Source organism: Scleropages formosus, chromosome 13 (assembly GCF_900964775.1).
Source record: "Scleropages formosus chromosome 13, fSclFor1.1, whole genome shotgun sequence".
Lineage (NCBI taxonomy): Eukaryota > Metazoa > Chordata > Actinopteri > Osteoglossiformes > Osteoglossidae > Scleropages > Scleropages formosus.
In genome coordinates this window covers 18,362,884-18,390,006 of record NC_041818.1, presented here as the reverse complement: position 1 = coordinate 18,390,006, position 27,123 = coordinate 18,362,884, and the positions used below count along the sequence as shown (strand labels likewise).

General features: G+C 41.4%; 1 protein-coding gene across 4 annotated transcripts; it reads right to left on the bottom strand.

Moving 5' to 3' along the window:
• Window positions 1–585: 585 nt before the first annotated feature.
• On the bottom strand, window positions 586–26,389 carry cyfip2 (cytoplasmic FMR1 interacting protein 2). 4 transcript variants are annotated; one of them, XM_029257416.1, is made up of 29 exons: window positions 26,127–26,386; window positions 17,635–17,784; window positions 16,340–16,429; window positions 15,397–15,474; window positions 14,160–14,261; window positions 13,833–14,014; window positions 13,378–13,474; window positions 13,094–13,222; window positions 12,876–12,980; window positions 12,659–12,750; window positions 12,318–12,555; window positions 11,219–11,511; window positions 10,979–11,126; window positions 10,719–10,872; window positions 10,459–10,615; window positions 10,251–10,347; window positions 10,017–10,093; window positions 9,687–9,795; window positions 8,959–9,078; window positions 8,649–8,848; window positions 8,435–8,522; window positions 8,074–8,217; window positions 7,783–7,873; window positions 7,312–7,445; window positions 5,455–5,527; window positions 5,131–5,225; window positions 3,648–3,886; window positions 3,313–3,460; window positions 586–2,849 (listed from the first exon to the last, which is right to left on the bottom strand). In XM_029257416.1, the coding sequence occupies exons 2-29, from the start codon at window positions 17,749–17,751 to the stop codon at window positions 2,682–2,684; spliced, it is 3,765 nt and encodes a 1,254-aa protein (XP_029113249.1). In that variant the 5' UTR covers window positions 17,752–17,784; window positions 26,127–26,386; the 3' UTR covers window positions 586–2,681. The 4 variants fall into 4 exon arrangements, with proteins under 4 accessions (XP_029113249.1, XP_018612001.1, XP_018612000.1 ...); XM_018756485.2 differs by having other exon boundaries at window positions 7,315–7,445; XM_018756484.2 differs by lacking the exon at window positions 26,127–26,386 and adding an exon at window positions 25,335–25,433 and having other exon boundaries at window positions 5,455–5,528; window positions 7,313–7,445.
• Window positions 26,390–27,123: the final 734 nt, after the last annotated feature.

The window sequence follows — 27,123 nt, the reverse complement described above, 5'->3', positions numbered from 1 at the left end:
GTAGAACCTTTCCTGCTGTGGCACGCTCCCATTTTACCGTGAGTTGACTGTACAAATACCTTACTGTGGAAATAGGTCAATTTAACACCATAAATAAAATTGGACAATAGTGTCAACTAAATATTTTGAACATTGAGACCAAGGTAACTGATCTGAAGAGTGTAATGTAATACTGTCCTGCTTCATGAAACTCATTGATACCAGCTTCCTGACTTTTAACAGAATCATACATTGCCCATAAAGATATTTGCAGTACATCAAATACCAAGAAACAGTCAGGTTTAATTAGTTTTATTGAATCAAAATACAATAGTTAAGTTCCATTGCTCGACCATTTGTTTCAGTGACATTTTAGAACATGAGGACTTGTACATCATGAGCAAAATTCATGTCACAAAGAGCCATGGCAAAAATAAAGTACACAAATCATGCTAATGGTTTTAATTTTTTTATATTTTATTAATAAATAAACTAAGGAAAAAAAATTAAGTTACTCTAAATGAAAATCTGTAAATACCTTAACAGAAGGCAAACAAAAAACAATACAAATTCAAAAACTGGAATTATAACTTCACAATTGCCATGCATTTTTTTTTTATTGCAAAGATGTTTTATTCTTAGAATGTGTCTTTCAATATAATATAAATTAAAAAAATGTACCTTTGTTTTGATAAAGTAAACAATACTTAATACTGACATGGCTCATTTCAAAGACTTTCCCTCCATCAGAATAAAAGGGTGACAATGAAGGGGGTAATGTTAATATCATAACATGAATAGAGGAACCCATGATGGAATTTGTCTTTCATAGTTCTGAATTACTCATATCCCTGCAAAGACAGCTCTTTATAACAACTTAACCAAACAAAATGAAATGGAATATATATGTTTTAATTTTCACTGTGAGGAAGTGTGGCTCCATCTTAATCTGAGGAAAATGGTTTTAGTCTTAAAATGGGTAACAATGCCACTATTTTGCATTTGTATGGAACATAAAACTTTGCTAACTAAATTAAAAATCCAACCGCAAAAAACACAAATGAACAAGATATAGTGGATATAGTCAATTAGTATAAAACACACTCAAATGTTCCCATTGCTTGACAGTTCCTTGCACATTTGACTGAAGTGAAATCCTAAAATATATGAAATTGGAGAACTAAACACAAATGCTTAAAATACTCTAGTTCAAAATTTCATCAGTTTCTTGCAGAGAAGCATCTATTGTATCCAGTTACCATGTATAGCAGCTGTTCTTTGTCAACAGCACCTTTTTTGTTTTGGTGACATATTTTTGATTACAGAATTAAAACACTTGCACCAGTCTTTTTAAATACTAGAGCAGGTTCCAGAGTTCCATCATTCCAGTCCAAAGGACCATGGTCTCTGACTCACACAAGGAGTGGTTCAGAAGCCTAGCCATTTTACTGAAATTCCTTCTTGCTATTTCAAGGCAGGTTTGCTCTCACTTGAAGCTTTTCAGAACTCTGGCACAACAGCTGAAGAGAACACATGGGTATTGCAGGGTTTTATTATTGTTATTTATTTAGCTGCCACTTTGCTTATCGAAATGGGGCTTAACAATAATTTCTGACTTGAAGACTGCCAATAAAACTCTACAGGTCCTGCAGCAAAATGCTTTGAACAAGCTACTTAGCTCTAACTTTTGTGAAGCATCCACCCTTATACATGGGTAAAAATTCTAAGTAGAGTACCTTTAACGAAAAGTATTTTATAACAGGGGTCACTCACTCACTCACTCACTCTCCTTAACCACTCTGTCAGGGTTGCAACAGTCCAAAGCCTATCCCCAAAAGCATATGGTGTAAGGCTAAAAAGAGTACACCCTGGACAAGACACCGATTCATTGCAGCTATAACAATAATCATCATAATCTTATAAGAATAATCTTGACAAGGCAACGTACCAAATTTCACTGCTGAAGTCAGACCATTGAGGTAAATTAATTTCATTTCAATTTGTCAGACTGCTGCTAAGTCATAAAATACATTATTATACTGTAACATTAATGACTTTAATAGAATATTTACAAGAAGCTGCTATTCTGACTGAGGAAACAAAGATGGCATATACATTACAGTGTCTAAAACATGAAGAAAATATGCAGTTAAGAAACCAAAATTTATATATTACATTATTTTTTTTCTTCATATTGTCAAATCCATTTATATTCATCTATTTCCTGAAGCTGTCTAAAGATGCATTTTATCTTTTCACAAAACTTCCTGTCATTCAACTTCTGCATGCTGAATCCACAGTGATCAACAGAACTTTTTTTTTTTTTGGGGGGGGAGTGTATTCCTCTTACTGTCTTTAAAAAAGGCAACATGCCCTCTAGCCAACAATGATGCAAAAACAGAACAGAGAAGAAGGGCTCTAACATTCCTTCTTCATATGGGAGACAGTTTTTTAAGGTCTGGGGAAGTGGTTCTGTCAGTTGCCATATGAACAGAAGAAATGTTAGACCTCTTCTCCACTGTTCCGTTTTTGCATCATTCTTGGCTACTACTATCTCCCGTATGAACAGAGCAGCAAAAGGAATCTACAGGAAGTCAGTCCCTCACCTATAAAACTTAAAAAAAAAAAAAGTCTGAACTGAACTAAAGTGGAGGGTTGGTTTTGTAGCAATAGACTTCAGGAAAGCCTGTGGGGTAGGGGTTTCAACAGGTGGTGGCCAGGGATTGGTGTATTGGGGGTTGGAAGCAGCGGACATGTTCTACTGTCGAACTGTCCGTCTCAACTGCCTTCATGTACTTGTTGAGGATGGCAAAAATCTCATTGTTCAAGATCTGGTACTTCCTGATCCGGTCTGCCATCTTCTTCAAGGGCTGGACAGGACAGAAGGAGAAACATGCTCTCATACCAGCAAATATTTTTATTCAAAGTCTGGAATTTTTAGTCTGTCTATATATGTACAGTTTTCCCCATTTAGTGATAATTTCATGCATCTCATTGTAAACATGAATATGTTCCTACAGGGGGAGGACACAATAACAGAAACATTACATGAAAAGTTTCTTTGAAGTAAACAAATTAAAACTACAAACCTAGCTGCAAAAGTGAGTCATTTCAGGCTAATTGTCAGTTAGCAGTCTGTGTCAGCTATTAAAGATCTGACAGTTAGCACTTTGACATTTGAGTTTTCAAAGCTACATGAGGCAACTAACTAGAGTTCCAAAGAAGCCAAATAGACACATTCACACCAACCTCCCAACTGTGTGTGTTAATGCTCTTATAGCCACATTAATTTAATTTCCGTCTGTGTGTTCACAGCATACACATTCTACCCACCACATTCTTTATGGTCTCATCTTTGCCATCCTGCCTCTGCACCTTCAGTAAATGGTAGCAGAAGTCAAACAGGTCAAATCGGCGCTGCTGGCCCAGCAGAACCACAATGGAACATCCGGCCCAGTTTAGCCCGTCTCCAAAGCACTGCCTATCGGGGCACAAATCCAGAGCTTTTTTTAAGTTTCTGAATGTGTTAGAGCAGAAAAGGAATGCTGGTAAGATATTGGTGAATTTTTAACATTAGTATACAAGTGACATGGATGTGGTCTACTGTCAGTAAATATCTGGATAAAGGCTTTTTGGAGTTGGCAGTGCTGCACTCAGACAACACCTACTCTGCGGTGAACTCATTGGTGCCCACAGGAATGCAGTAGACAAACTGCATGGCACTCCAGAGGCGGTGAAACTCCATGCACTCATCCACATGCATAACACCATTGGTTGGGGGCGGCCCGCGCCACACCGGGTCCTGCAGGTAGCTTCGGATTCGCGTCAGGATCACCTCAAACATGGACAGACCACAGCACAGCCGTTCCTTTGTGAGCAGGTCCCCTTCACGGGCAATGGCAATTTGCTAGGAGGGAGAGAAGAGATTCAAATATTAGAGAACATTATTCTACACATGTCCCTAAACAAAAAAAGGATATGGCTACTATTGAAAGAATGGCGGTAAACCAACAGCCTGAGACTAATTTGTTATAACCACAATAAGCAAATATTGTTTCATTATGCTGAATTTCCAAGCAGTGTAGAAGCAAAATGGTCCTTTCTACATGTTTATGGAAATATTTAGAATACTGTTACCTCAGTTTCAGTGAAGCTGGAAAGGAAACCAAAAATAAGCAAGCAGTTTTAATGTGCCTGTGTCTGCTGGAGTGTTAATTTCCAGGTGGGAATTTCAGAACACTGCTGCTTCCCAAGCCCTCTCCAGTGTTAACATGTACAACCGGCTCTCACAAACAAAATGTTTAGTATTAAAAAAAGGAATAACTTAAAAATATGTCATACTATTTATTAACATTAATAATCATTTACAGACTGAATTTAAAGAAATGCACTGTCGGGAATGATGTGCAATGATGTGTATGATGGGGGAAAGAATCAGTGCAGAGGTACTTTCTGAAGCAGCGATTGTAAAATTCTGAGCCATATAGACATAGGTTTTTAGATATAGTAATGAAAAAATAAATACTGCCCATAACATTTTAAATTGTATTATTTGAAAACTTCAAGCCACACACACACACACACACACACACACACACACTTTCAAAACCGCTTGTTCCATACGGGATCACGGGGAACCGGAGCCTACCTGGCAACACAGGGCGTAAGGCCGGAGGGGGAGGGGACACACCCAGGACGGGACACCAGGCCGCCACAAGGCACCCCAAGCGGGACTCGAATCCCAGACCCACTGGAGAGTAGGACCTGGTCCAACCCACTGCGCCACCGCGCCCCCCACTTCAAGCTACATTAAAAACTAATTTTAAATGACAAACTAAAAATATATTGTCTCGAAACGTAAGTTAAAGCTGAACACTCCAAGAGGGAAATTTGCAAGCAACAAAATACACATCAACTGTCAGGTGTTTGTACACTATTTAAGCTGTTAAATTAGGTTATTAAATATTGAACTCAGGATACCAAACACAAATTTGCAATTTTCTCCAGTCAGTTACTACATAGTTCTTAAGTTCCTGCATTCTGTTCCACAACAGCACAACCAGGCATATTATGAGTGAGCTCATGAGAATGAGGTGAAGGGGAAGGATGGATTCCTGTGGCTGGGAGAGACAGATCCTGGCTGTGGCTCACCTGTGGGGTTCCCAGCCTCTCAATCAAAGGCACTAAGTGAAGAGGTGCGTACTTTGCCTCCAACCTCTTCATCCTCACCTCGAGACGTTCTCCCTCTGTAGACAGAAGTCAGTCAATCAGATATTGGTCAATTGCTGTCATTCCTCCACTGTCCTGTCCTATCTGTGCCTGATCACACACTTTCAATTCATGGTGACTTCACCATCAGTGAACACTAACAAAAAAACAATAATTTATTTTCCACATTACTCTCACTTTACAGATAAGTAAAATTAAGTACGAGATGCTGACATTCATTTAAAAAAAATGAAGGAGGGTAATAACCTTTGATGTACACCCTGGGTAGGATGTTTTGGAAAGGAGCTGCATGAAGGAGGTCACATACTTCTTCCTGGGACTGGGAGAAACGAAAGAGGGAGTAGTATAACTCGGGAAAGAACCACTGTAACAAAGATGTTTCAGTCAGGTGCTGGGAGCAGACTTTTCCAGATCCAACAATAGAGACAAACATAAAGAGAGTGAGAAATGAAAATAAAGACACTGATGGAGTTGTAATTTGGCACTCTGCCAAGATTGAATGGCAGGCATTGAGTGGATCCAAGACATTCATTCAGAGCCAGCATACAGGACAACGGTGGTCACCCTGCCCAGTTTTCAGTTCTTATTTGCTTACAAAATACCCAGAATACATACACGTGACAAAAAGAAGAAAAAAAAAACACAACAAAACCGACAACATAAAATTGTACAACAAAAACAAAACATCCAACAGAGAGACTGGACCTATGGCTGCCATCCAGAAGTTCAGCAGAAGCTCAGCAGCACAGGCTTAATCCAGCAGAGTGCAGACATCCCAGCATGCTATGCAATGGGCAACACAGGTACACAAGTTGCAAAATGTAGATGGAGTGAGCAAATCAATAGAGAAAAAAAATAAGTGGGGAAAAAGTGACAAAGGTGCTGCAGGGTGACATGTCTCAAGTGGCCAGAAAAGTGTGGCCCTTATCACCATGGAAGCAAAGGAGTTTGAGGGTGTGTCTTTCACACTAACCAACGCACCTTCTTTGTTCTGCTGTTGTGATACAACAGAAGATATCAATTCCTGTTTTTCACCACACTTAGTTTTTGTTTTTTTAAATTTTATTTTATAGTGACTTCATCTGTCTAAACAGTATGTTACACATGGTTAAAGTTTCGGCACTGTCAAAAGTTCCCTTGTTTCCATGGCAATCTTACAACAATGCAACAATGAAATAAGTGACCTGAGTGAGAAAAAGAAACTGAAATCAATGACTGTTTTTATCAGCACGAGAGTGACCTATTCTCTTACCACCTTTAGAAGTTGCCAGCATGTAATGAGAAACAGAGATGTTTCACAACTTAAATATCTAAATGAGAGTTACTCATCCCGTCCTGGGTGTTTCCCCTCCCCCTCTGGCCTTGCGCCCTGTGTTGCTGGGTTAGGCTCCGGCTTGCTGCGACCCCGGTTGGGACAAAAAGTTTCTAACAATGTGTGTGTGAGTTACTCATACCCCTGATACACATATAAAAAGCACACCTCTGTAAACACTCAGATTTACTTCATGTTTTTATGTATTTCGATCCTCTGATGTGACTTGAATTTGAGATACACAATTACACCGTTAAAAAGCATTACTGACTGAAAGAATGCACCTGGAGAAGATTCTGCAAATTGGTATTCTGCATTAACACTTGGATGCAACCCAAGCAACGTGAAAGGGGATACATGCGGCTAGTGACTGATGTGTGAAAATTGTGATGATCCAGGAATTATTTTAAAGCACTCTGCCTGGCAGTTCGAAATACTTCATATTTACATTCAGGGTAACTATACTAGTGATTCAAGTTTACACTGGCCCATGGAAAAACTACAAGCACAGCACAGAAGAAAAGGCAAACACACTAGTTTTTCAGGCACTGGGTTGCTGAAGAGAAAATTCAAATGGAAGCCACTCCCCTCATTCTTGTTGGATTAACTTGTAAATGTGTCCCCATTCATACACAGCTAAAGTCAGGGAATGCGGAGAAGATGGAAGAAGTGCGTGATAGAGCAGGACCATGGACAGCGCAGAAAAGACTGCGTTGCTGTCTGTGTATGCAGATCAACCCCTTACTACCAACCCACAAGGACAATGCAGGAGGGAGGGATGCTCACTGACTCACCAGTGCTTGCTCAATGAGCAGGCAGAAGAGAATCGTGTTTCCCACTTCCCTCAGGCTCTGGAAAACATCTGTCTTTAGCTCAGCATACTCAATGATGTCCTTCAGCTGGTGGTGGAAGAACTCGAGGATGCCTGCACAGATGCAGCATCTCTTAATACACACCCCTCTGAACATGTCTGTTTCTTACTGATATGTAATTTCGCATAAGCCATCGCATCAAACAAAAACTAGAACTCTAACGCTATTACCGTTGCTGTCTTCTAACCCAAGCTCACTGTAACAGAGTGGGTCAATAAGATTACATTTACATATATTTACATTTATTCATTTAGCAGATACTTTTCTCCAAAGCAACATAAATCTCACAGGAAATAGGATGGGAAGTTTTGTATCATTGGTGGATTTCTGGTAAATGCAAAAGCTAGATAGATTAGGCTGATAAAGAAAGTGGTTTCACACAAAGCTTACCTGGGGACCCATATTCATGTCGTGGAAGTCGACAAATCTTGGGCATGACCTCTATGAGAGTTTTCACATATTGCAGGATTGTGCCTTGAAGCTGAGAGATATGGAAATTACATTTATATTTATTCATTTAGCAGACGCTTTTCTCCAAAGCAACGTACATCTCATAGAAAATACAATTTGTGTATTAAATTGTCAAATTAAATAATCAAATTAAAGAATATAAATACAGTATAGGACTACATACAACTCGACTTAATCAGTAAGGGACAAAGACAGTGTAAGACTACATACCAGGCTTTTCACTATTTTTAGCAGTTCCTCCATCACCACGGCAATGCCCTGGTAACCCAGAAGACGGCAGATGGTTTTGAAATGTGGGGGGCCAACAAAGTTCCTGTAGGAGCTGTAGATGTGGGAGTATGCAATGTTCAGAGGCTGTGCAATAGAAAACAACAGAACATCAGTTTCTCTTATCATACAATCACATTTCCATTCTTAAATGTCCCACAAGGTTTGATATTTATTATAGATTTTAATATGTACACATTCAAATACACATATAAATTAATACACTTCTGTAGACACATACATACATCAACACACACGGATAAAAAAGTATTGCAATTATTTTCTCTCTGGAGGGACTACACACCTTAGATCCATACAAGTAATAAGGCTGAACATTGGTTGGTTTGTCCCTCTGTGGTTCCTGAGTGAAGGGAATGGCTGTCCGAACAAATCTGAAAAGGCACATGTCTGACTTGCGTTGATCAAGAAAAATATGAAAAAAATGCTCAGTATATCAAACCAGCAGATGAGAATTCAAGGGAGCTGACACACACGCACGCACGCACATGCGCACACACCTGTTAGTGGAGCCGTTGTAACAGTAGTTGGGCAGGAAGTCAAAGTTCAGTTCCCAAAACACATGCAGGGTGATGCGACCGTAGGGTGCCGAGACGTTGTGGTTAGCCTCACGGAACATGGCATCAAAGCTGTCCAGTGTCATGTGTTTTGAGAGCAGCCGGTGTGTCAGCCGGTTTACCTCTAGGAGCCACTCCAGTTCCTAGATAGGACAGGAGGAGAGGAGTGCTGAAGAGGGATAACCTGACTTGTTCACGGCTCATCGTCAGAGCACATTAAGGTGGGTTGTCACTTGAAAAAAATTTTCCTCACCACAATGGAGGTTAAATCTTCACTCTCAAACCGACTAATGGCATGATCCAGGGATTTGTACATGGCAGCTGAGATCCTCTGAGTGATGAGACGGTTCAAGTCAATAGAGCGACCCAGGAGCTAAGAAGAGACGAAAGGGTATGTATGAGATACTGCTCTGTCTGTTAACAAGGCTGCTGCACCACATGGAGTAAAACAAGAAATATACATAAACACTAGAGTTATCAATTTCCTGTTTCTTTCCTTTCCGAGATTCTTTTATTGTTAGGTGCCAAAAACATGTCATCTGAGAAGCTTTTGGCAACAAACTAACCCGACTGTACCAAATTAGTTTACCTGACACTGCTTTATCTTCTGTCCATGCTGACTATGTCAAACTGAACTTGTTACCCTTAGAAGCACCCCTTACCCACCCACTGTAATAAACAGCCACTGATGTTTGTATCCCCTTCAATTCATTTGCATGGGAGCTGAACATTTTCATTTCAATGGTTTTCAGAAGAGTCATTTCAAAAGAGTACATTAGCAAACTGTCTTCTATGTTTAATTTAATTTTGCATTCTTTTTGTCGTCACTTCTGTGTCAACCATGTGTGTTTAGAACTCTGTGTTACCTTGTTTAGAAGAGTGCTAAAAATAAATACATTTTATTCAAACTGAAAAACCAGTCCTGCTGCTAAGAGATGTGAAAATGAAGATGAGGAGACAACGATAAAGACTCAAGCTCACCTGCACATGCCTCTGTTTCAGCAGTGTCTCATAGCGGTTGGAAGGTGGGTAAGGGATAATGACACCATAGTTCTTGCACTCCGCCCGAAAGCGCTTGTCAAGAAGTACACTGAAGGGAGCAAGTGAATAACATGGGCTACGAGAACCACACCCAACTAACCAGTTCACTCCTTTAACCCGCTCAGGGCCAAATCAATACTAGCAGTAGGAAAAATCTATACCAGCTGATGCTAATTTGCCAAGTTTGCCTGGAAAGGGTTAAAACCACAGTTAATTTCCCATGATTCTCTATGGCTATTTCAAATACTGGAAATGACTGGGGCATCTTACCTCCCTGCCATGGCTTTGTAGTAAGCAAATATCTGATCCGCTAACTTGTAGACAAACTGGTCAAAGCACAGATTCACCTAAAATAGAACCATTTAATTAAGAGATAGGCTCCAAATCATGAATATGACTTCATGACATTTTTACACCTCTACTTTAACATAGAAAACAGAAACTCAATCATAATCACAATTTAAACAACAACATATTGAAAAGTGAGACTCTATGGAACTTTACCTCAGCTTCAATTTCATCATACAGAAACTGCTTTTTGAATTTGGTCAATGCGTAGTAACCACTGTCATTGTACAGATCCAATGGATACAGCACATACCTGAAGAAAATGAGAATAGGTCCATGACAAATTGCAGGACAAAAATTTTGCTTAAAAACAGTGCTAAACTGATTTCTCATTTATGATGTCTAAAAAGTCCTGAGTTCTTACTCCATCATGGAGGGCTCTTTGGTCTCCAAGATGTGGTCAGTGAGGATCCACGGCATGGACATCTCAATGGGGAACTGGATCCTGCGACCCATGGTGAGCTCCAGAAAGAATTCACGAAACCAGAGTTGGGACAGGTCACAGCACTGCTGCAGAGAGTCTGTGCAGATGCATACAAGAAACACAGAGCACACCAATGCAGTCAGACATATCATGCAGCAGATTCTGTTACCTGCACTGTGGAGTTAAAGGCAGAGCCTCACCACTAAAGTTGAGCAGGTGGGTAAAGAAAAAGGACTGCTTGTGGAATTCCTCAATGGCCAAGACAATGGGTCCATCCAGGCTGCTGCGCAGTGTCTTCTTGGAACCACTCTTGTCAGCAATCAGAGACTCCAACATGGTGCGTACCATATACAACTGAGGGAGAGCAGAAGACATGTAGGTCAAAGAACTCCATGCAAAGATAGTCACGGAGAAGCAACCCCGAGTTTTCAGAACCCAGCTAAGTCTGTTACCCCCTCACCTGGGTGCTAGAGGGACCTACAGCACGCCTAGGCACTTTAATGTCAAACCCTCCCTTAGGGTCCTTTTCCCCTCGGAGGCAAGGGTCATTGGATGGTTCTCTCCCCCCTTCCCAGTCACAAATGGTTTTCCGAGTTGCCTGAAGGACACTGGGGTAAAGGTGGTAACAAATATTAATGTTACACAACTCTACATAAAGAAACCCACTTTATTTTTTTGGCTACACACCCCCATACCATACCTGATCAGCACATTCTTCTTCTTGCGCACAGCCTGCCGCAGTGGCTCCCGCAGTGTCACCTGCGAAAAGTCCTGCAGTGCGGCATAGATGGTGTTCCGGATGGCCTGGTTGAACACACTTTCCATGCGGCCCATCAAGACCTGCAGGCCTTTGATCATGGCGATCACTTCCACTAGGGCAAATTTCTCCTCACTCGTGTAGTTGTAGCGCGTGGCTCTTTCATACTCCTCCGCAGTTCCAGGGCAGTCCTTGTTGCAGAACTTGTCAGTGGGGTGTACCAGTTTCCAGGAGTACTGGAGATTGAAAACAGAGAAAGTCTTTTCAGTTTTTTCAATAAAATCAATAAAAAACAATCCATACTGCCAGGCTGATGCTGAAACCACGCATGGCACCAATTTTCATGAATATTTCTCCCGATCAATCTCTTGGGGACACAGCAGGGTCAGATATGGTAAGAGTGCAGTATGCAAAGGTCAGCTTCATGTTATTTTCATTCTTGAAAATTGCAATTTCTGGTTACTATTTGCCAAATCACATTCCAGCCAAAAGAGTCACAGAACCTACACCTCAGGACCAACAGAACCTGATCAATTCGTACACTCAGCAAGAATGCTATACTCCTCCACCTTCAGCTGTTCTGAGGTCTCAATCAGGAGGGGTCCAAAACTGAAAGTCTGTACATTCTTGATTATGGGCTCAGTGTGGTGAATTGGGCTCCCCCTCTTGTCAGAATTGAATCTCTCTCAAAATTTAATAAGGTTCTCAAAATCAATTTCTTTTGGGTCCATATCTACCCTTATCTCCTGACAACTTCATAAAATAATGCACCACGCATCAATCACTTCTACAGGCAGCTACTTGAGTAACTACTAGCTAAATGGATATATGAACCAAACAAGCAGTGATTTAATCATGATGTATTTGAATCTAAAGTTCTTTGTTGAATAGATTTTTCCATACTGAGTTTTTTATTCGTTGTGGAGAAATGTATCTCATAAATTCAGAAATGCCAATGTCAATATATCTTGTGAAAAGGAGCAGGAGGAGAACCAGGTTGGTTGCAATAACCTCCAGCTAGAATAGACATCCGGCTACTCACCACTTCCATTACATGTGAGCTCCACTTAGACAACAGATGCAGGCCCCTGAGCGACAGCTCAAACAGTTCACGGTACTCCTCATCTGACTTCTGACTGTCCAGCCCCGAACCTGTTACCACCTCGCTGTTGCTATAGCGAGCCAATTCAGAAATGAAACGGATGTGGTCCTCCCGGATCTGCACCATCTGCTCGCAAAGGTTGTACTGAGGGCTAACACTGCTTTGAGTGCATGTCCACCTACAAGATAGTGGAGAGGAAAGGATGCAAGATGTTCACTTTCCCATCCTTCCATGTAAATGATTCATTCTGTTAAGTTGCATTGAGTCATTTGCTTTGTAACCTGGACTTGTTCTCCTCGTAGTGTGTGCTGGTCTCAATGTAGCGGGACAGCTCGATTTGCATGTCGCCGAACAGGGGCACAACTTGGAGCTGCTGTTTTAGGAAAGAACCCATAAGCCTAACAGTAAGAGAACTAAACTGGACAATGCAGTGAAACACTGTGCTGAAAGCTCTGCACTTCTATTTTGCCTTTAATGGAAAAAAGAATAAACACTAACTTTGAAGAACTTGTCAATCTTGCTCAGATTTATCCTCTTCTTGGCATCCAGCTTGTAGATGTTGCTCACATTCCCATCCATCAGGTAGAGGCCAAAGCCCATCACCTGAATCACACGCATATACAAAGAAACAGGTGGTCACAGGTTCTCAAGAGGTGCAAAAAAGAAAAGAAAGAAGGTAAGAGGGACTTAATGAAAGAGGAGGAGTGAGACCCTGCCTTCAGCAGCATGTGCTTCTCACTGGGTGTCAGGTACATCTTGTTCTCATAGTAGTCCACGCAGATATTGACAATGTCAGCAAGAAGCTCTTCGTAGCCTGGAATAACCTCGAGCTGCTGATGCAAACACTGCAGAAAACATGGTGCTGAGTGTTTTCATTCTCAGGGAGTGTCATATGCGCAAACTGTCTCTCTCTCACACTCACTCACACACACACACACACACACACACACACACACACACAGAGGCTAAAGGTTACATTGAAACCTGTACACTGGCATACCTGAGTTATCCTGTTGTGGTTGGCCAGGAACATAGACAGATTTTGAGACTCCTGGATAGACTGTGGATCTGCCATCTTTCTCAGGAACTGGGCAGCCCTGCAGACAACCACACATCCAGAACATGCTGGCACTCATATGAACATTTATTCATTTAGCTGACGCTTTTCTCCAAAGCGACTTGCAGTATTAAGGTTACAATTATTTAACCATTTATGCAGCTGGGTAATTTTACTGGAGCAATTTAGGGTAAGCACCTTGCTCCAGGGTACTACAGCCAGAGGTGGGGATCAAACCTGGTTCCAAAGGCAGCAGCTATAACCACTATGCTACTGGCTGTCTAAATGCACTTGATAATAATACTCTGCCAAACTACTAATTTGAGCTATATTTGTGATCTGTGTGGTGTGTTTTCCATTCATATAAACTGGGTTTGTGTTCAATCCATTGCACACACCTCTTGTAAGCTGAGTGGTCATTCTTCACGCTGCACTTCATGTTCTTCAGCTCATCCAGCACAGCAAACATGTTGATGAATTTTCCCAGCGTGAGCAAGTATGCCTCTGACACAAAGTCCTTCCTTCGCTCAGCATGACACAGACGTTTAACCTCACTGCAGAAACGTTCAATGGCCTTTCGCTGGTAGGGCAGACAAAAATACACGTGAACTTCCTGTTCCACTTCCTGAGAAAATCCACCCTAGGTTTCACACATGCATGATCACCGACTACTATCTTCAGTCTTTATTCTGAAACACAGAAAAAATTAGCACTCTTGTCCTTACCTGGAAGTACATAAATTTCATAAGTTTGTTGACCTCAGGTTCCAGAACCTCCACAGTTTTCTCGTAGATTTCTACCCTGTTGGGCTGTTCATTACATTTCACCTGCAAGACACACACACACACACACACATTTTCAGAACCGCTTGTCCCGTACGGGGTCACGGGGAACCGGAGCCTACCCGGCAACACAGGGCGTAAGGCCGGAGGGGGAAGGGGACACACCCAGGACGGGACGCCAGTCCATCACAAGGCACCCCAAGCGGGACTCGAACCCCAGACCCACCGGAGAGCAGGACTGCGGTCCAACCCACTGCGCCACCGCACCCCCCTGCAAGACACATTTTTTCAAAATTCTTCTTCTTCTTCTTATTATTATTATTATTATTATAATATAAAGGGGCATGGTAGAACGGCAGGTTTGGCTGGTGCCCGCTGTGTGGTGGGTCTGGGGTTTGAGCCCTGCTTGAAAGTGCCTTGCGACAGACTGGCATCCCATCCTGGGTATGTCCCCTTTGGCCTTGTACCCTGTGTTGCCAGGTAGGCTCCGGCTCACTGCGACCCCGGACAGGACAAGCAATTGCTGACGTTGGTTGGTATTATTCTTATTATTATTATCCCTTACTAACTAACTAACATTTACTGCTCGTACGTGTCAGGGTTGCAGAAGTCTAGAGTCTATCCTGGTCTGAGAGTCTGCAAAGTGCACTAGGATATACCCCCGATGAGATGCTAGTTCATCATAGGGTAGACAAACACACAGAGACACTACAGTTAATTTGTGTATTTAAGGATATGCTTTTGATTTAAATCACATTATCTTATAACAATGGGCATATATAAAATTCTTGGAATTTTACAGGAGTACAGTATTTACCTATTTAGCTGACACATTTCTCCAAAGTAAATTAAAATGTTAGGATATTTAAAATCCATTACCCATTTAGCTCATTTTTACTGTAATTCAGGGCAAATACATTGTTCAAGGGTACTGCAGTGGAAGTGGGGTTTTGAACTCAAGTGATTGCAAGGCCACTGCTCTAACTTCTATGCCACTTATGGCCCCAGAGCAGTGGGTATGAATTTTTCTAACAATAATATAGATTGTCTTTGTGTGTCCACAGTATGCATTCAAGAAAAGTGCACCATCATTCATTAGCAACATATTTCATTTCTCAGGGGATATATGTCAGTCCCATATATGCTACAGAGCAGGAGTGTGTGTTTTCTGTGTTATTACCTGAGGGATAGCCCTGGAGCAGCTTCGCCATGTATAAAGCATAACAGCATATTCATGTCCCTCCTCCAGCATCTCATTCTGAAATTAAACAAGGATGAGGAATCAAAAAGTTATTAGTGTTTGTCTAAAGTAATTTACAGTGTTTCATTATCAAAATGGCAGTGATGCGAACTTTTATACAACAGGGCAATAAATTTACTAGAGCAATTCAGGGTTAAGTGGCTTGATCAAGGCTACTGCAGTAAGGGTGGAGATTCAAACCCAGTACACTCAGATGGCAATCAGACTTATTCAATCTGATTTCTAACATATTTAGAACAATTAGATTTATAAAAGTGAACTCAATTAGCTCCTCAAGTGTATAAACAAGCCATTATTTCACAAACCATGAATTCATTCCAACCATTTAAGGAAACTTGAAAAAAAGTGATCTAAAAATGTTTTTAAAATCAATGCAATTAAAAAAATACGTGATCAACTAATTTGTGAAATGCAAAGGAACATTACATTTTGGCTTTACTTTATAGGGGAACACAAACATTGCTAATTTATTCAAAACTGCCCTCAGCTTCTATTTCTTTCTTATTCTGAGCATATCTACCATTTAAATCCAGAAGCACACTCAGAAATTTGCATTCTGTGGTCTCTACAAACACTCATCAAGAAAGACAAGCAGAAACCCAAATAAAAACAAACCCCTATTTATTAGGATGGCTTTCTGAGGGTCTGTACCTCTGTTAGCACCACTATTAAACCAAACTGAAGTCTAAGTGAGGAAATGATGAAATGTACAGAAGTGGCCTATCCAAAAGACATCGGACAGAGGCCCACTGTCCACTTCAGCCATTTTCCTGGTTCTGCCAGCTCCAGAAGTTTACAAGCATTGAATGAGTTTCATTTAATCTCCTTCCCCTTCTCTACCCAACCAGGGCATGATCCTCACCATGCTTGAGTGATCTGTGGCTTGCTCAATGTAGCGCGCAATCCCCGTGACGAATGCATTCCTGTCCTCAAAGTTGGTGTCAAAATTGGCCTGTAGGAAACAAACAATATCATCTTTCAGGAAACCTATACGCAGAGAACAGGGTAACCAGTGTCCTTCTGAAGAATACAAATAAGATGCTTTCATTCTTGAGTTTTGACCAAAAGCAAACACGTAAAGCAGTCATTTGACATGCTTACACACAAATGAAAAGGCATCTAGTGAATAAGCTGTGACATGTTAAGTTAATTTACCTAGTTCTTTTGTCCAAGGTGACTGACATATGTAAGACCTGTACACTAAGCCACTTAAAATGATTCACCTATTCATACAGCAGAGCATTCTTACCCAACCACTTCAGGGTAAATACCATGATCAAGGGTACAGCAAGACTGGTATTTGAACCTAGGTCAGTAACCACTATGCTACCTCTCATATATAGTCATTTTATACTTCTTATTACAATATCCACCAGATGTCAGATGGACACAGTAGAGATTGAAGTGGAACAAAGTTATGTCATTGGTATGAAACAACATTACTTGACACTGCTGTGCAATAGAAACACTACTTGACATTAGACCAATAATGCATTCCACTTTGCGCAAAAGGCCATATCAGTTTTCAGTGGCTTTACATTTGTTTTATGTTACTGACCTGGAAGTGTCTTAAAATAGACAGACGAAACAACTTTATGCATTTAGCCCTCTTCTTTAACTGGGATATTATACTATTCTCCTACCAGTTTTGTGGGATGATGCAATTTCTCAGATTTAAAAAAAAGATCACTTGTGATAATTCCTGTTACGTATTAGTCCTGTGTTTTTAATTTAAAAAATATACATGACATTTATGCATTTAGCTGACACCTTTGTCCAAGGCAACCTAGAATGTTAGGTTATATACTAACTGACATACGGTGAAATACTTACACAGCTGGTTAATTTTTACTGTAACAATTCCAGGAAAGTGCACTGATCATAAGAACTGCAGTGGGACTGGCAGTTCAAACGTGAGTCTTGGATTGCAAGGCAACAGTTGTAGACACTACACTACTTGCCACCTCTACATAATATGCATAGTAATATAATACTTGTTTATAATACAAGAAAAGAAGTTGCAATCCCCAAAATTAAATTATGAAATCAGTATAAAAAAGCATGCATTATGCAGGGTACTGGTTACATGTCTGGCTTGAATGAGATTGCTCTGCAAAACAAAAAAAAATGTGTTTCTGACAGTCAGAAAAAAAGTACCTGATACATTATAGAAGATGGTGGGGGTTCGATGCATGGCTGCTGGTCTGGCAATGGGAGCTCCTCCAGGAGGTCCACATTGGACAAGGCATCCTCCAGAGTCACGTGAGTAGTCATGGCAATGCTTGTTCAGTCTCAGGACAGCTCGGTCTGCAGGAGATTGCCAGTGGACACATGTAAGAACACATACCACACAGGGACATGCTGAACTTCTTGTGAAGAGATGGTGACATGTAGACTGACTTCATACAGAGTAGTAATTGAGCATGACAAGCAAAGATACAAGGCAGGGGGTGAAAATATAACAACAAAGCAGAACATACTCCTTGTGCCCATCTTGGGTGATTTCTTTGTATACATTTGACGTTATCCACCACTGAGCTGCACCTTCTATACTTCTGGGGGTTTACAGTGCAAGGTCATTCAGTCCTAACACCACATTCCACACAAGACTGATCCTCAAGCAGGGACCTGGAAGTTTGTCTTTCTCAGTTAAATGGACAACACTGAGCTTTAATCCAAGTACCAAGTCAAAGTTACAGACACATAAAAGCATTCCAGTTTCTTTCTCTGGACCCTGTGAAATATTGACAAGCAGTGAGGACAAGAACTTACAAATTAGCCACACAAGGGAGAAATGCTGGCAAGGTGGCAGCGCCTTGAATACTGAGCTGATTTCCTCTTCCCAGCAGCACTTCCCCTTTTCCTACCAATTTAAAGTAGTGGATACTGAGTCATACTTCTCTAATATGTTTCCCAAAACCTCAAAATACTGCACATGTCTAACAATAGACCTCTATGCTGTCAGTCTTATCCCTGCTGACCACACACAAAAGAAAAACATTTAATGGTTTAATTTTTTTGCAGAAAGACTCAAAAATAGGAACTTGCGCTTATTTTGAAGATTTTTGCGGATGCGGTGTTGATTTCTTAATAAGACAGTGATTTTCATTCAAATCTACCCTTACTAAAGTCCAGAATGAACCACATGTGCACTGTTGCAGTAAGCAGTACAGTTCACACTCTGAGCAGCAAAGAGAAATAACACAGTTATCACAAAGGACATGTTTGCTTTATGAGCTGCTAGGTGTACAAAACACCTCAGAGACTGTCTTTCTGAACAATGACTTCAGCAGCTGTTGCCTAAAGAAAAGCCGAAGTTAGCATGACAGATTTAAAGAACTTTTCAGAGCCACATAAAAGGGAGAGTGGATGCTCCAAATATAAAAGCAAAAGCCAAGCATATGAAAGAAACCAGGCTTCGAAACCATGTCCCCACCACACCCCTCAAGTCACGAGTCTCATGTGAGCTTCCACTGAGGCCTCATTAGGCGCCTGTCTAGTTCTGCCCAAACATCATGTGCTTCTTTCCTCTCTAACCCCCCATACTGTTTCGCTAACATCTGACTGACCGCATTTGACACAGCTGAAAATCGGCTTTATTTAAACAGCTTACAGAAGATCCATGAGGGCGGAAGTCACGGCAAGCTGACACCTTCTGGGTTCCTGCTGGGGGTTTACTTGTTATCCCATGGGTCCCTGTGACCGCTTCGGAAGGTCCTCACTGCCATCAAAGTTTTCTTCATGCAAGCAACACCGAGGCAAAAGACCCAAGACAACTGACTGGAAGCTTTAAAAACCTACATCCAGTGAAGCAATCACAGCCAAGACATAAGACCATCGATGTAAGAACAGCGACTTCCTCTGTGAAGCCATGGTGGCACACAGTTCTACAATACAGAGGTGTGGCTTCCTCAAATACTGCTAACAGACTAGTTAGAGAGACAAGTGCAACTTTACAACTGCAGAAATCTGGGAAAAGCTAATAATTGCTTATTAATAATGTACTTATGCTCACTGAATGCAAAATTAATTTGCTGCTTCTGTACCATTATAAAGGTGGGTGTATCCACTAAGAGGAAACAATAAAACAGCAACTCAAAAAAACAGATGTATACACAAGCATACGTTATCTTATGCACCTGCATGCATACATAAGATCTTGCTCAGTGCATAAATAACTGTCTTTCCTGACTGCTTCATAGGGTTAGTTTGATCACATAACTTTTAAACAAGTTTTAAATAGAAGTTCCTGGTAAAAATAGGGCTTCACAGAAGCCTGGATCTGACTGCAGTCTAAAGTCAGCTACAGAGAGAGCAACCAAAGTAAAAGATACACAGAATGCCCAGGTATTGTGAAATTTTTTATGGAATTGTCAGTCAAATCATTTTTAAAAAAATCCAGCCCCATCTATCAGATGACCAAGCAGCACATAAAGGAAGAATTCCAGCCCCCTAGCACTTGCATTATTTTTTTTAACAGCTGATTCCTTTGTCCAACTTACAGTAGTGATCTACTTAGATAACTGTATATTTAACTGAAGTAACTAAGCATAAGTAATAGTGGGACTCAAACCAGCAACCTTCAGATCACAAAGCCACACTGTTAACCTCTACCTGCTGTCCCCACAACTCTTCACTGTATCACTAAAGTAATAATACGGGCATCCCTTGATTTACCAAATTAATCCTTCCAAGCACACACACACACACACACACACACACACACACAGTTTCTGAACCCCTTTTCCCATACGAGGTCGCGGGGAACCGGAGCCTACCCGGCAACACAGGGCGTAAGTCCTTCCAAGCAATTATAACAAAATTTCAATAAACACAATTGGTAAATAGAAGGATACTTGTACTGTGTAGCATCCCACACACACACACACACAGTTTCTGAACTGCTTGTCCCATTCGGGGTTGCGGGGAGCCAGAGCCTAACCTGGCAACACAGGGCATAAGGCTGGAGGGGGATGGGACACACCCAGGACAGGACGCCAGTCTGTCGCAAGGCACCCTAAGCGGAACTCAAACCCCAGACCCACCAGAGAGCAGAACCCACTGCGCCACCGCGCCCCCCATGTGTAGCATCCCAGAAAACACTATTTTGACCTGTTGGTCTAATTGTGCCAGTCATTAAGATTAACCAGAAAAATAGCTAATGCTCCTCATTATAAAGGCATCAGTGATTTGCGTTCAAGCTTGTGGCGTGAAGTTTAATCACAGCAATGTTCCAAAGATAAGACAAACTGTGACAACTACACATTAAAGAGCAGGACAGAGTGAAGTACTGACAACAAAGTCTCAATTTCCAACCAATGCATCAGAACAAATAGCCACAGAAATAAGTAGGTGTAGTGCAGACCCGGTTACGACAGCAGCAGCCATAACTTCATGAGGGCGGTGGAAACCATATTGACAGGGACAGAGTACACTTCCTCAAACCGGCAGTCGACTCAACCACCTGAGAATAATCCCCTTAGCATTCCCCTTGGCATTTCTGACACGGCTGGCCAGCTCTTTTCAACATTAACACTTTCAAATTTACTACCATAGAAGTCCTATCCTTATTTACTTTCTCAGCTGATACCTGTATCCAGAACGGATTTTAAAGCTTCTTCCACTAATATAGTTTGTTATTTTAATAGAAGACAACCCAAGTGTCCAATACAAGGGTACAACAGTAGAGACCCTACTGAAACTAGGAACTGCAAGCTTTAGGTTACAAGACAGTTTCATTTACCGCAATAGTAGTTGCAACTATTAACCACCAAGCCACAGGGTCTTCAAGTGTCCTTTCTGCTTATAAAAATGTGCAAGACAGAAAATAATCTTCTCAAAAGTGTAGCCTTGAAAAGAAAGTCAAACAACAAGCTGTAAAGTTTAGACTTACCAAAATTATGCTTTTCTTCTTCTTTCAAGGCTGCAATGACTATTTGTACACTTTGTGTTCCTTCCTGAAATTATTAAATTTCATGACAATGCATTTTCAGTAGTTCTGTAAAGCAAGTGTCTCCTTCCTTCTATAGCGCACAGTGGTCCAACACACTACATATTAACACTAATTAAAGAAAAAAGCTTATGATACCAGTACTCCATTGTAGCAGAAGTCGAAGACTGCATGGCGGACAAGACCTACCTATGCGAACCGAGACATCAACAGATTAGCACTTAGTGACAATCACACACGCACACACATTGTCCAAAACTTCTTGTCCCAAGCAGGGTCGCAGCGAGCCGGAGCCTAACCTGGCAACACAGGGCACAAGGCTGGAGGGGGAGGGGACATACCCATGACGGGACACCAGTCTGTCGCAAGGCACCCCAAGCAGGACTCGAGACCCACTTAGAGAGCAGGACCCGGTCAAACCAGCTGCGCCACTGCACCCCCCTTTTAGTTACAATGTTATAAATAATTGTACTTAAAAGTCTTTTTATATAGAACGCCAAGAAGGAATGGACAGTTATTGACACTGACTCACCAGAGGTTTTTTCCTCCCTTGCCTTTCAGTTAAGAAATTTTTGTTCCTTTCCTCTGTGGCCAGTTGGCTTACGTACAGCTTTAATAACTACTGTAATAATTTCTTTAGCCAACCATCAGCCATTTAATATTTACTTGCATTATGCCTCTGATCCTTTGTTTAGCACTCTTAGTCACTGTGTGAGTGCTCTATAAAATAAATTACATTAAACTGAATTATGACAACAGAGAGGACTCGTAAGACCTCATGTGATACCTCTAGGCCTTGTGCTGCCTTAATGTCATCTTCCTGGAGCTGTACGTCATCTATATTCCACATAGAAGCCTTGCTTACAACATTTACTTGGGATTTAGCAAGCAGCAGTAAGCTTCCTTTTGAAATTTATTAAAAAATGCAGGTTCTTACAGACTTTTCCACATAAATACACATACAGGGTAGTGACATAAACACACATTATTACACTGATGGCTTGGTACACTTGTGAGCTTAAGTAGCTATAAGGCTGTGGCAGTCAGGGGAGCTTTAGGAACTTGATATGGCTGTGGGGGAAGGTCACAGCTTCGATTCTGTTGAATTTGTGTCTCATCAACGCCAAACCATTCGGTGAGGCCCTCAGGGCAAAGTCCTAATGCACTCTGCATCACAAAGAAAATAGAAACTATTTCTGGTTTTGTACCACTTGAAAACATGTGCATCCCTTGACAGGTCTAGCCATGGTTCTGGGACAAAAAAAAGTCTCTTACAGTGAGAGATGGCCACAAATAAGGAATGATGTCTCTAAAATGCAGCATAAACTATGGAAAATAATGACAACAGATCTATATTTTGGAAACTGTAAAAAGAGTACTTCATACACAGAACAAGAGAAAAAAGCTGACATGGTGGTAGTGTGCAGAGCTGGTGCCTCACAGATCCTGGGCTGTACAGTGTCAACATGAGTTCAAATGTGATTCAGTCTGTGTGCAGCCTCCATGTTCCCTTTGTGTTTAAGTTTCCTCTTCATGCTCTGGTTTCCTACTGCAGTCCCAAAGACCTGTGTTTCAGGTGAACTAAAAACGATAAGTTGCTTAAACTATACACATGTGTCACTGAAAGAGGGTATGTGTGATTACTCTGTGACGGACTGACATCCCTACTAGGGTGTACCCTGCCTCATGCCCTTTTCTTCCAGAATGAAAAGAGGTGAACAGAAATTAACAAAACATACACCCCTAAGGATGGAGTGTAAAATGTAAATATACACACACACACTTTCTGAACCGCTTGTTCTATACGGGGTCGCAGGGAACCGGAGCCTACCCGGCAACACAGGGCGTAAGGCCGGAGGAGGAGGGGACACACCCAGGACGGGATGCCAGTCTGTCGCAAGGCACCCCAAGCGGGACTCGAACCCCAGACCCACCGGAGAGCAGGACCCGGTCCAACCCACTATGCCACCGTGCCCCTCAAAATGTAAATAATGTAAGCTAAATACAAGGAAATGTATACACTTGTCCCTGGTATCTGGCCGTAAATTGCTCCTGAAACAGACTGAATATTAAAAACTAGGTAATTACAGTAAATTACTTACGCCTGCTTTTTCTTATGGGGGGGAAAAAAATTCCACTTTGTTCCAATCTCATCCTAAATTCACTGCAAATCACCCAAAATGATGCCTATTACCACCAGGAAAAAGTATTGACATTTTACACTACTTTAAAATTATTTAACTTTTTTAAGCAATCACATCCCGAAACCTTTTTTAATCATCCATGCATCTTCAAAGCTTTTTAAAACAGTTCATGTGTCCACAAACCATTTTTTTCAATCATGAGTGGTTGTAGCAGCAAACATTGGGCTGTATGTAAAAAAACATCCTTACCATTCTATCTCTGATATCTATGTCTATATCAGTTTTTTTCAAGTTTACATTTGGAATAAAGAACAAAGCACTTTGTTATTTTATTATATTTTATGTTTACACTTTTTTTGTTTCACTGTATAAATAAATGCATAAATTAAAGGGTCTAGTTCATATCAATTAAATTTTAAAAATAATTATTTCATAAAATAAACTTCTTTTGATAGTGTGCATGGACTTTCTTGAGGAAGCTGATGACCATATGTCACATTTAAATAAATGAATGATTATAAAATTAAAGCACAATGGTTCAAAAGATGCAAACACAAACATGTGAGTATGCAAGTGAGACCCTACAGTGCCAGATCACAATGGAGACTGTGGGTACGCAGTTCCCACAATGCAGTGCATCACAGTCTCTGTCACACAGCACTTTAGCCGAATTTTTAAATGCTGTTTCAGTTCAATGAGCCGGACCATATGTCACAGGCCTGGACCAAATGTCACAAACCAGATAGATGAAAATCCAGACTGATTAGTCATATGTGACGTTAATAATCGCAGACAGATAAGTGAAAAACCAGATATCAAATACTGGGGATGAGCGTATAACCAAGAGCTTTGTCACAAAATCAGACTGTACTGTATGTGCTAAGAGAGGATGTTTACTGGTTATCCCATTCTATGAAATGAGACACTGCAATGGGTTATGAAAGAATCTGTCTCACCAAAGGAATCAAAATGACAGTTATATCAAAATTTCACAGGCCTTTCCTGCCACTGGTTTTCTGGGGTGTTCAGCTTTCTGGGAGTTAAAGCAACAAGTGAGGGCTATCTAAAATGGCAGGAATACACAATAAAGGACACAAATATGAAGACAGTTACTATCAGAGAAACAGGAAATCTGTAATGACATCGGGATTCGATGTACAGTGACCACGAAAACATACAATTTGAATCATGTATGTGTTCAAATGAATTTTGTGCTTGAATAAACTAAAAGTCTAAAGCAGACTGCTTCAGAGCACTGACTTTACCAGTAACACAAGGAGCACAGAAAGACAAGTTTAATGTAAGAAAGCAGTGATACAGACATTGTTACCATGTTTCAGTCCATAAACTTTGTGAATACCCAATTATAACAAGTTATGAGTACTGGTGGTCGGATCCAAATCAAATGACTCCAATGAGTACTACTACTGCTTTCATATTGAGATACTGCATAAGGAAATTAAATTATTTGATAAATTACTATAACAAGTAGGGGATGAAGCAAAGTGGTATAATTCACCTGAAAGTCTAGATACGTTTTATTTTTAAATCTGAATTTTAAGAATTGTGATTCTGATTCTCACAAGACTCAAGAGTGCCACTCACTCAGTCAGTACTTACCCGTCCGTATTCTTAGACTTACCTCGCTCGACCGCAATGTCAGATGAGAATTATATTCACGTATTACAATAAAACGGAGTATAACGACCCGTTTCCTCGACAAAACTATGAATAAAATTAAGAGCAAAGATGTACTGAAGTACCTTCAACGGTTCGTCTGTTGAAACGCTCCGGCGGAGTGGCACGACGACGGGCCTAAACGCGCAACGCGCGAGAGGGGCTCGCGCCGCTCGAAGGCAACGGACTTATGGTATCAACGTTCAGAAGGGGGCGCGGAGGGGGGGGCACGCGCCCAAATTAGCGCCAGGTTGTACAGAATAAATGCGACATCACAGGACACAGACACAGCAGCCAAATGAACCGCGAAGGTTCTGAGCGGCGGCTCTATATTCCGCTATCCGCCGAAGCCTAGGTAGGTAGTAGGTAGGTTTATTTTAAATCATTTCCAAATATAAGATAATGTTTCTGGATTTGTATTTTGGTGCAGCTTCGGTGGAAAAAAAAAATAACACGTAATAATACTAGTAATGAAGAAATACCTTCCTAACAACCTAGAGCTAGAGTCTAGAGTCTAGAGGAGGAAGCAACACACACCCCACCCTTCCAGACGCAGCTCTCTCTGAGTCTGATACTCATCTCTGCTGTCTTGATAAATGAAAAACACTGAAAGCTGCACGCGCTCAGTATCCAACACACTCGGTGGTGCAATTCCCTCCCTCAGAAATAACTGCAGACAAATAACGGTCCCTGCTGTTCGTCCGTTATGTGGCACACAGTGAGTGATGATGGTGCGCCGCGTACGAGAAACACACCACCGACCCGGCGGGCTCGCTCCGCCGTCACCGCGACGTCGCGTGCCAACAAGTGCGCGAGCACATACTCTCGAGAGCCAGTGAGTGTTGATCGCACGCGTTTTACACGGTTTGCGCGCATACCTGCAACTCGCATGTCCCAGGAAGGGTGCACCTGGAGACAGGTCCAGCGAAACCCGTCTCGGAGGGGCTCTACCTCTGTCGCTGTCCCAGTGATGCTCCGCTCTCCTCCGCAGCACAAAAGAGAGCAGAAAATGGCTGCAAGTGCATCGCCTTAAAGCGACAGGGACCCGCGCGTGCCGCGAGCCACGAGCCACGAGCCAGCGCGCGCCCTCCACCTCGCCGACCCGGACCCCTGCGAAGAATGCGTCCGGCTCTCAATCTCAACATTAAATTAATAATCACCGTAAGCGCTTCTCAGCGCAAAGAAACCCTTGTGCACTTCATGCGCGTCGACGCTCCGCACACTCCATCATAAATAATCACATTTAACTCATAACTGTTCGGTAACTTAAAATATTTCATTTCAGTTTTGCTGTAATTTCATGCTGCTGCCCCTGATCGTGACTTTTTTTTTTTTGCATTATGCAGTGATCCGAGTTCAGAGGACTTTGAGTAAAGGAGGTTGGTAAACACTTAAAATGAAACTTTATGTTCCATACTTTCAGTAATCACGATGATCCTCTTCATCACCATCGTCATCATCAAAAGCTGAGTAGCCTACATCTATGGTACCCTCTTTCTGAGGAACCCAAGTGGGTTAGGGTTAGTACAGTAGTGTAATACAATACTGTATATTGATTTACACAGACACAGTATAGATCAGCCCAAATCTGGGTGAAAGCCTCCCTCTACTGGTGTGAAGCGTACCTTTAAACGATTAGTTCATATAGCTCCATCATTCCTTCACCTAATAGGTCTGCATTATTATTCTGTAAAGAAAGAAAACTTACAGAATGGAAAATAACACTTACTTGTTGTCAGTGCATTTTTATGGTTATCTTTCATCTTAATGTAGTGATAGCCAGGAGCAAATTATTAGTGATGTACTGCAAGGAAACAGCAGCAATAGCACTCAAATATTAGTGGGCAAATTAGACTTACTTGAACAGTGTGGTGT

What these genes read in the sequence shown, in the direction of transcription:
- cyfip2 (XM_029257416.1), bottom strand. Translation starts at nt 17,751, where the DNA reads ATGACTACTCACGTGACTCTGGAGGATGCCTTGTCCAATGTGGACCTC. An exon ending in TGAAACAGAGGCATGTGCAG is followed by an intron (nt 9,079 to 9,686) that starts GTGAGCTTGAGT and finishes GTCTCTTCTTAG; the next exon opens with CTCCTGGGTCGCTCTATTGA. An exon ending in ACATGAATATGGGTCCCCAG is followed by an intron (nt 7,446 to 7,782) that starts GTAAGCTTTGTG and finishes GCATCTGTGCAG; the next exon opens with GCATCCTCGAGTTCTTCCAC.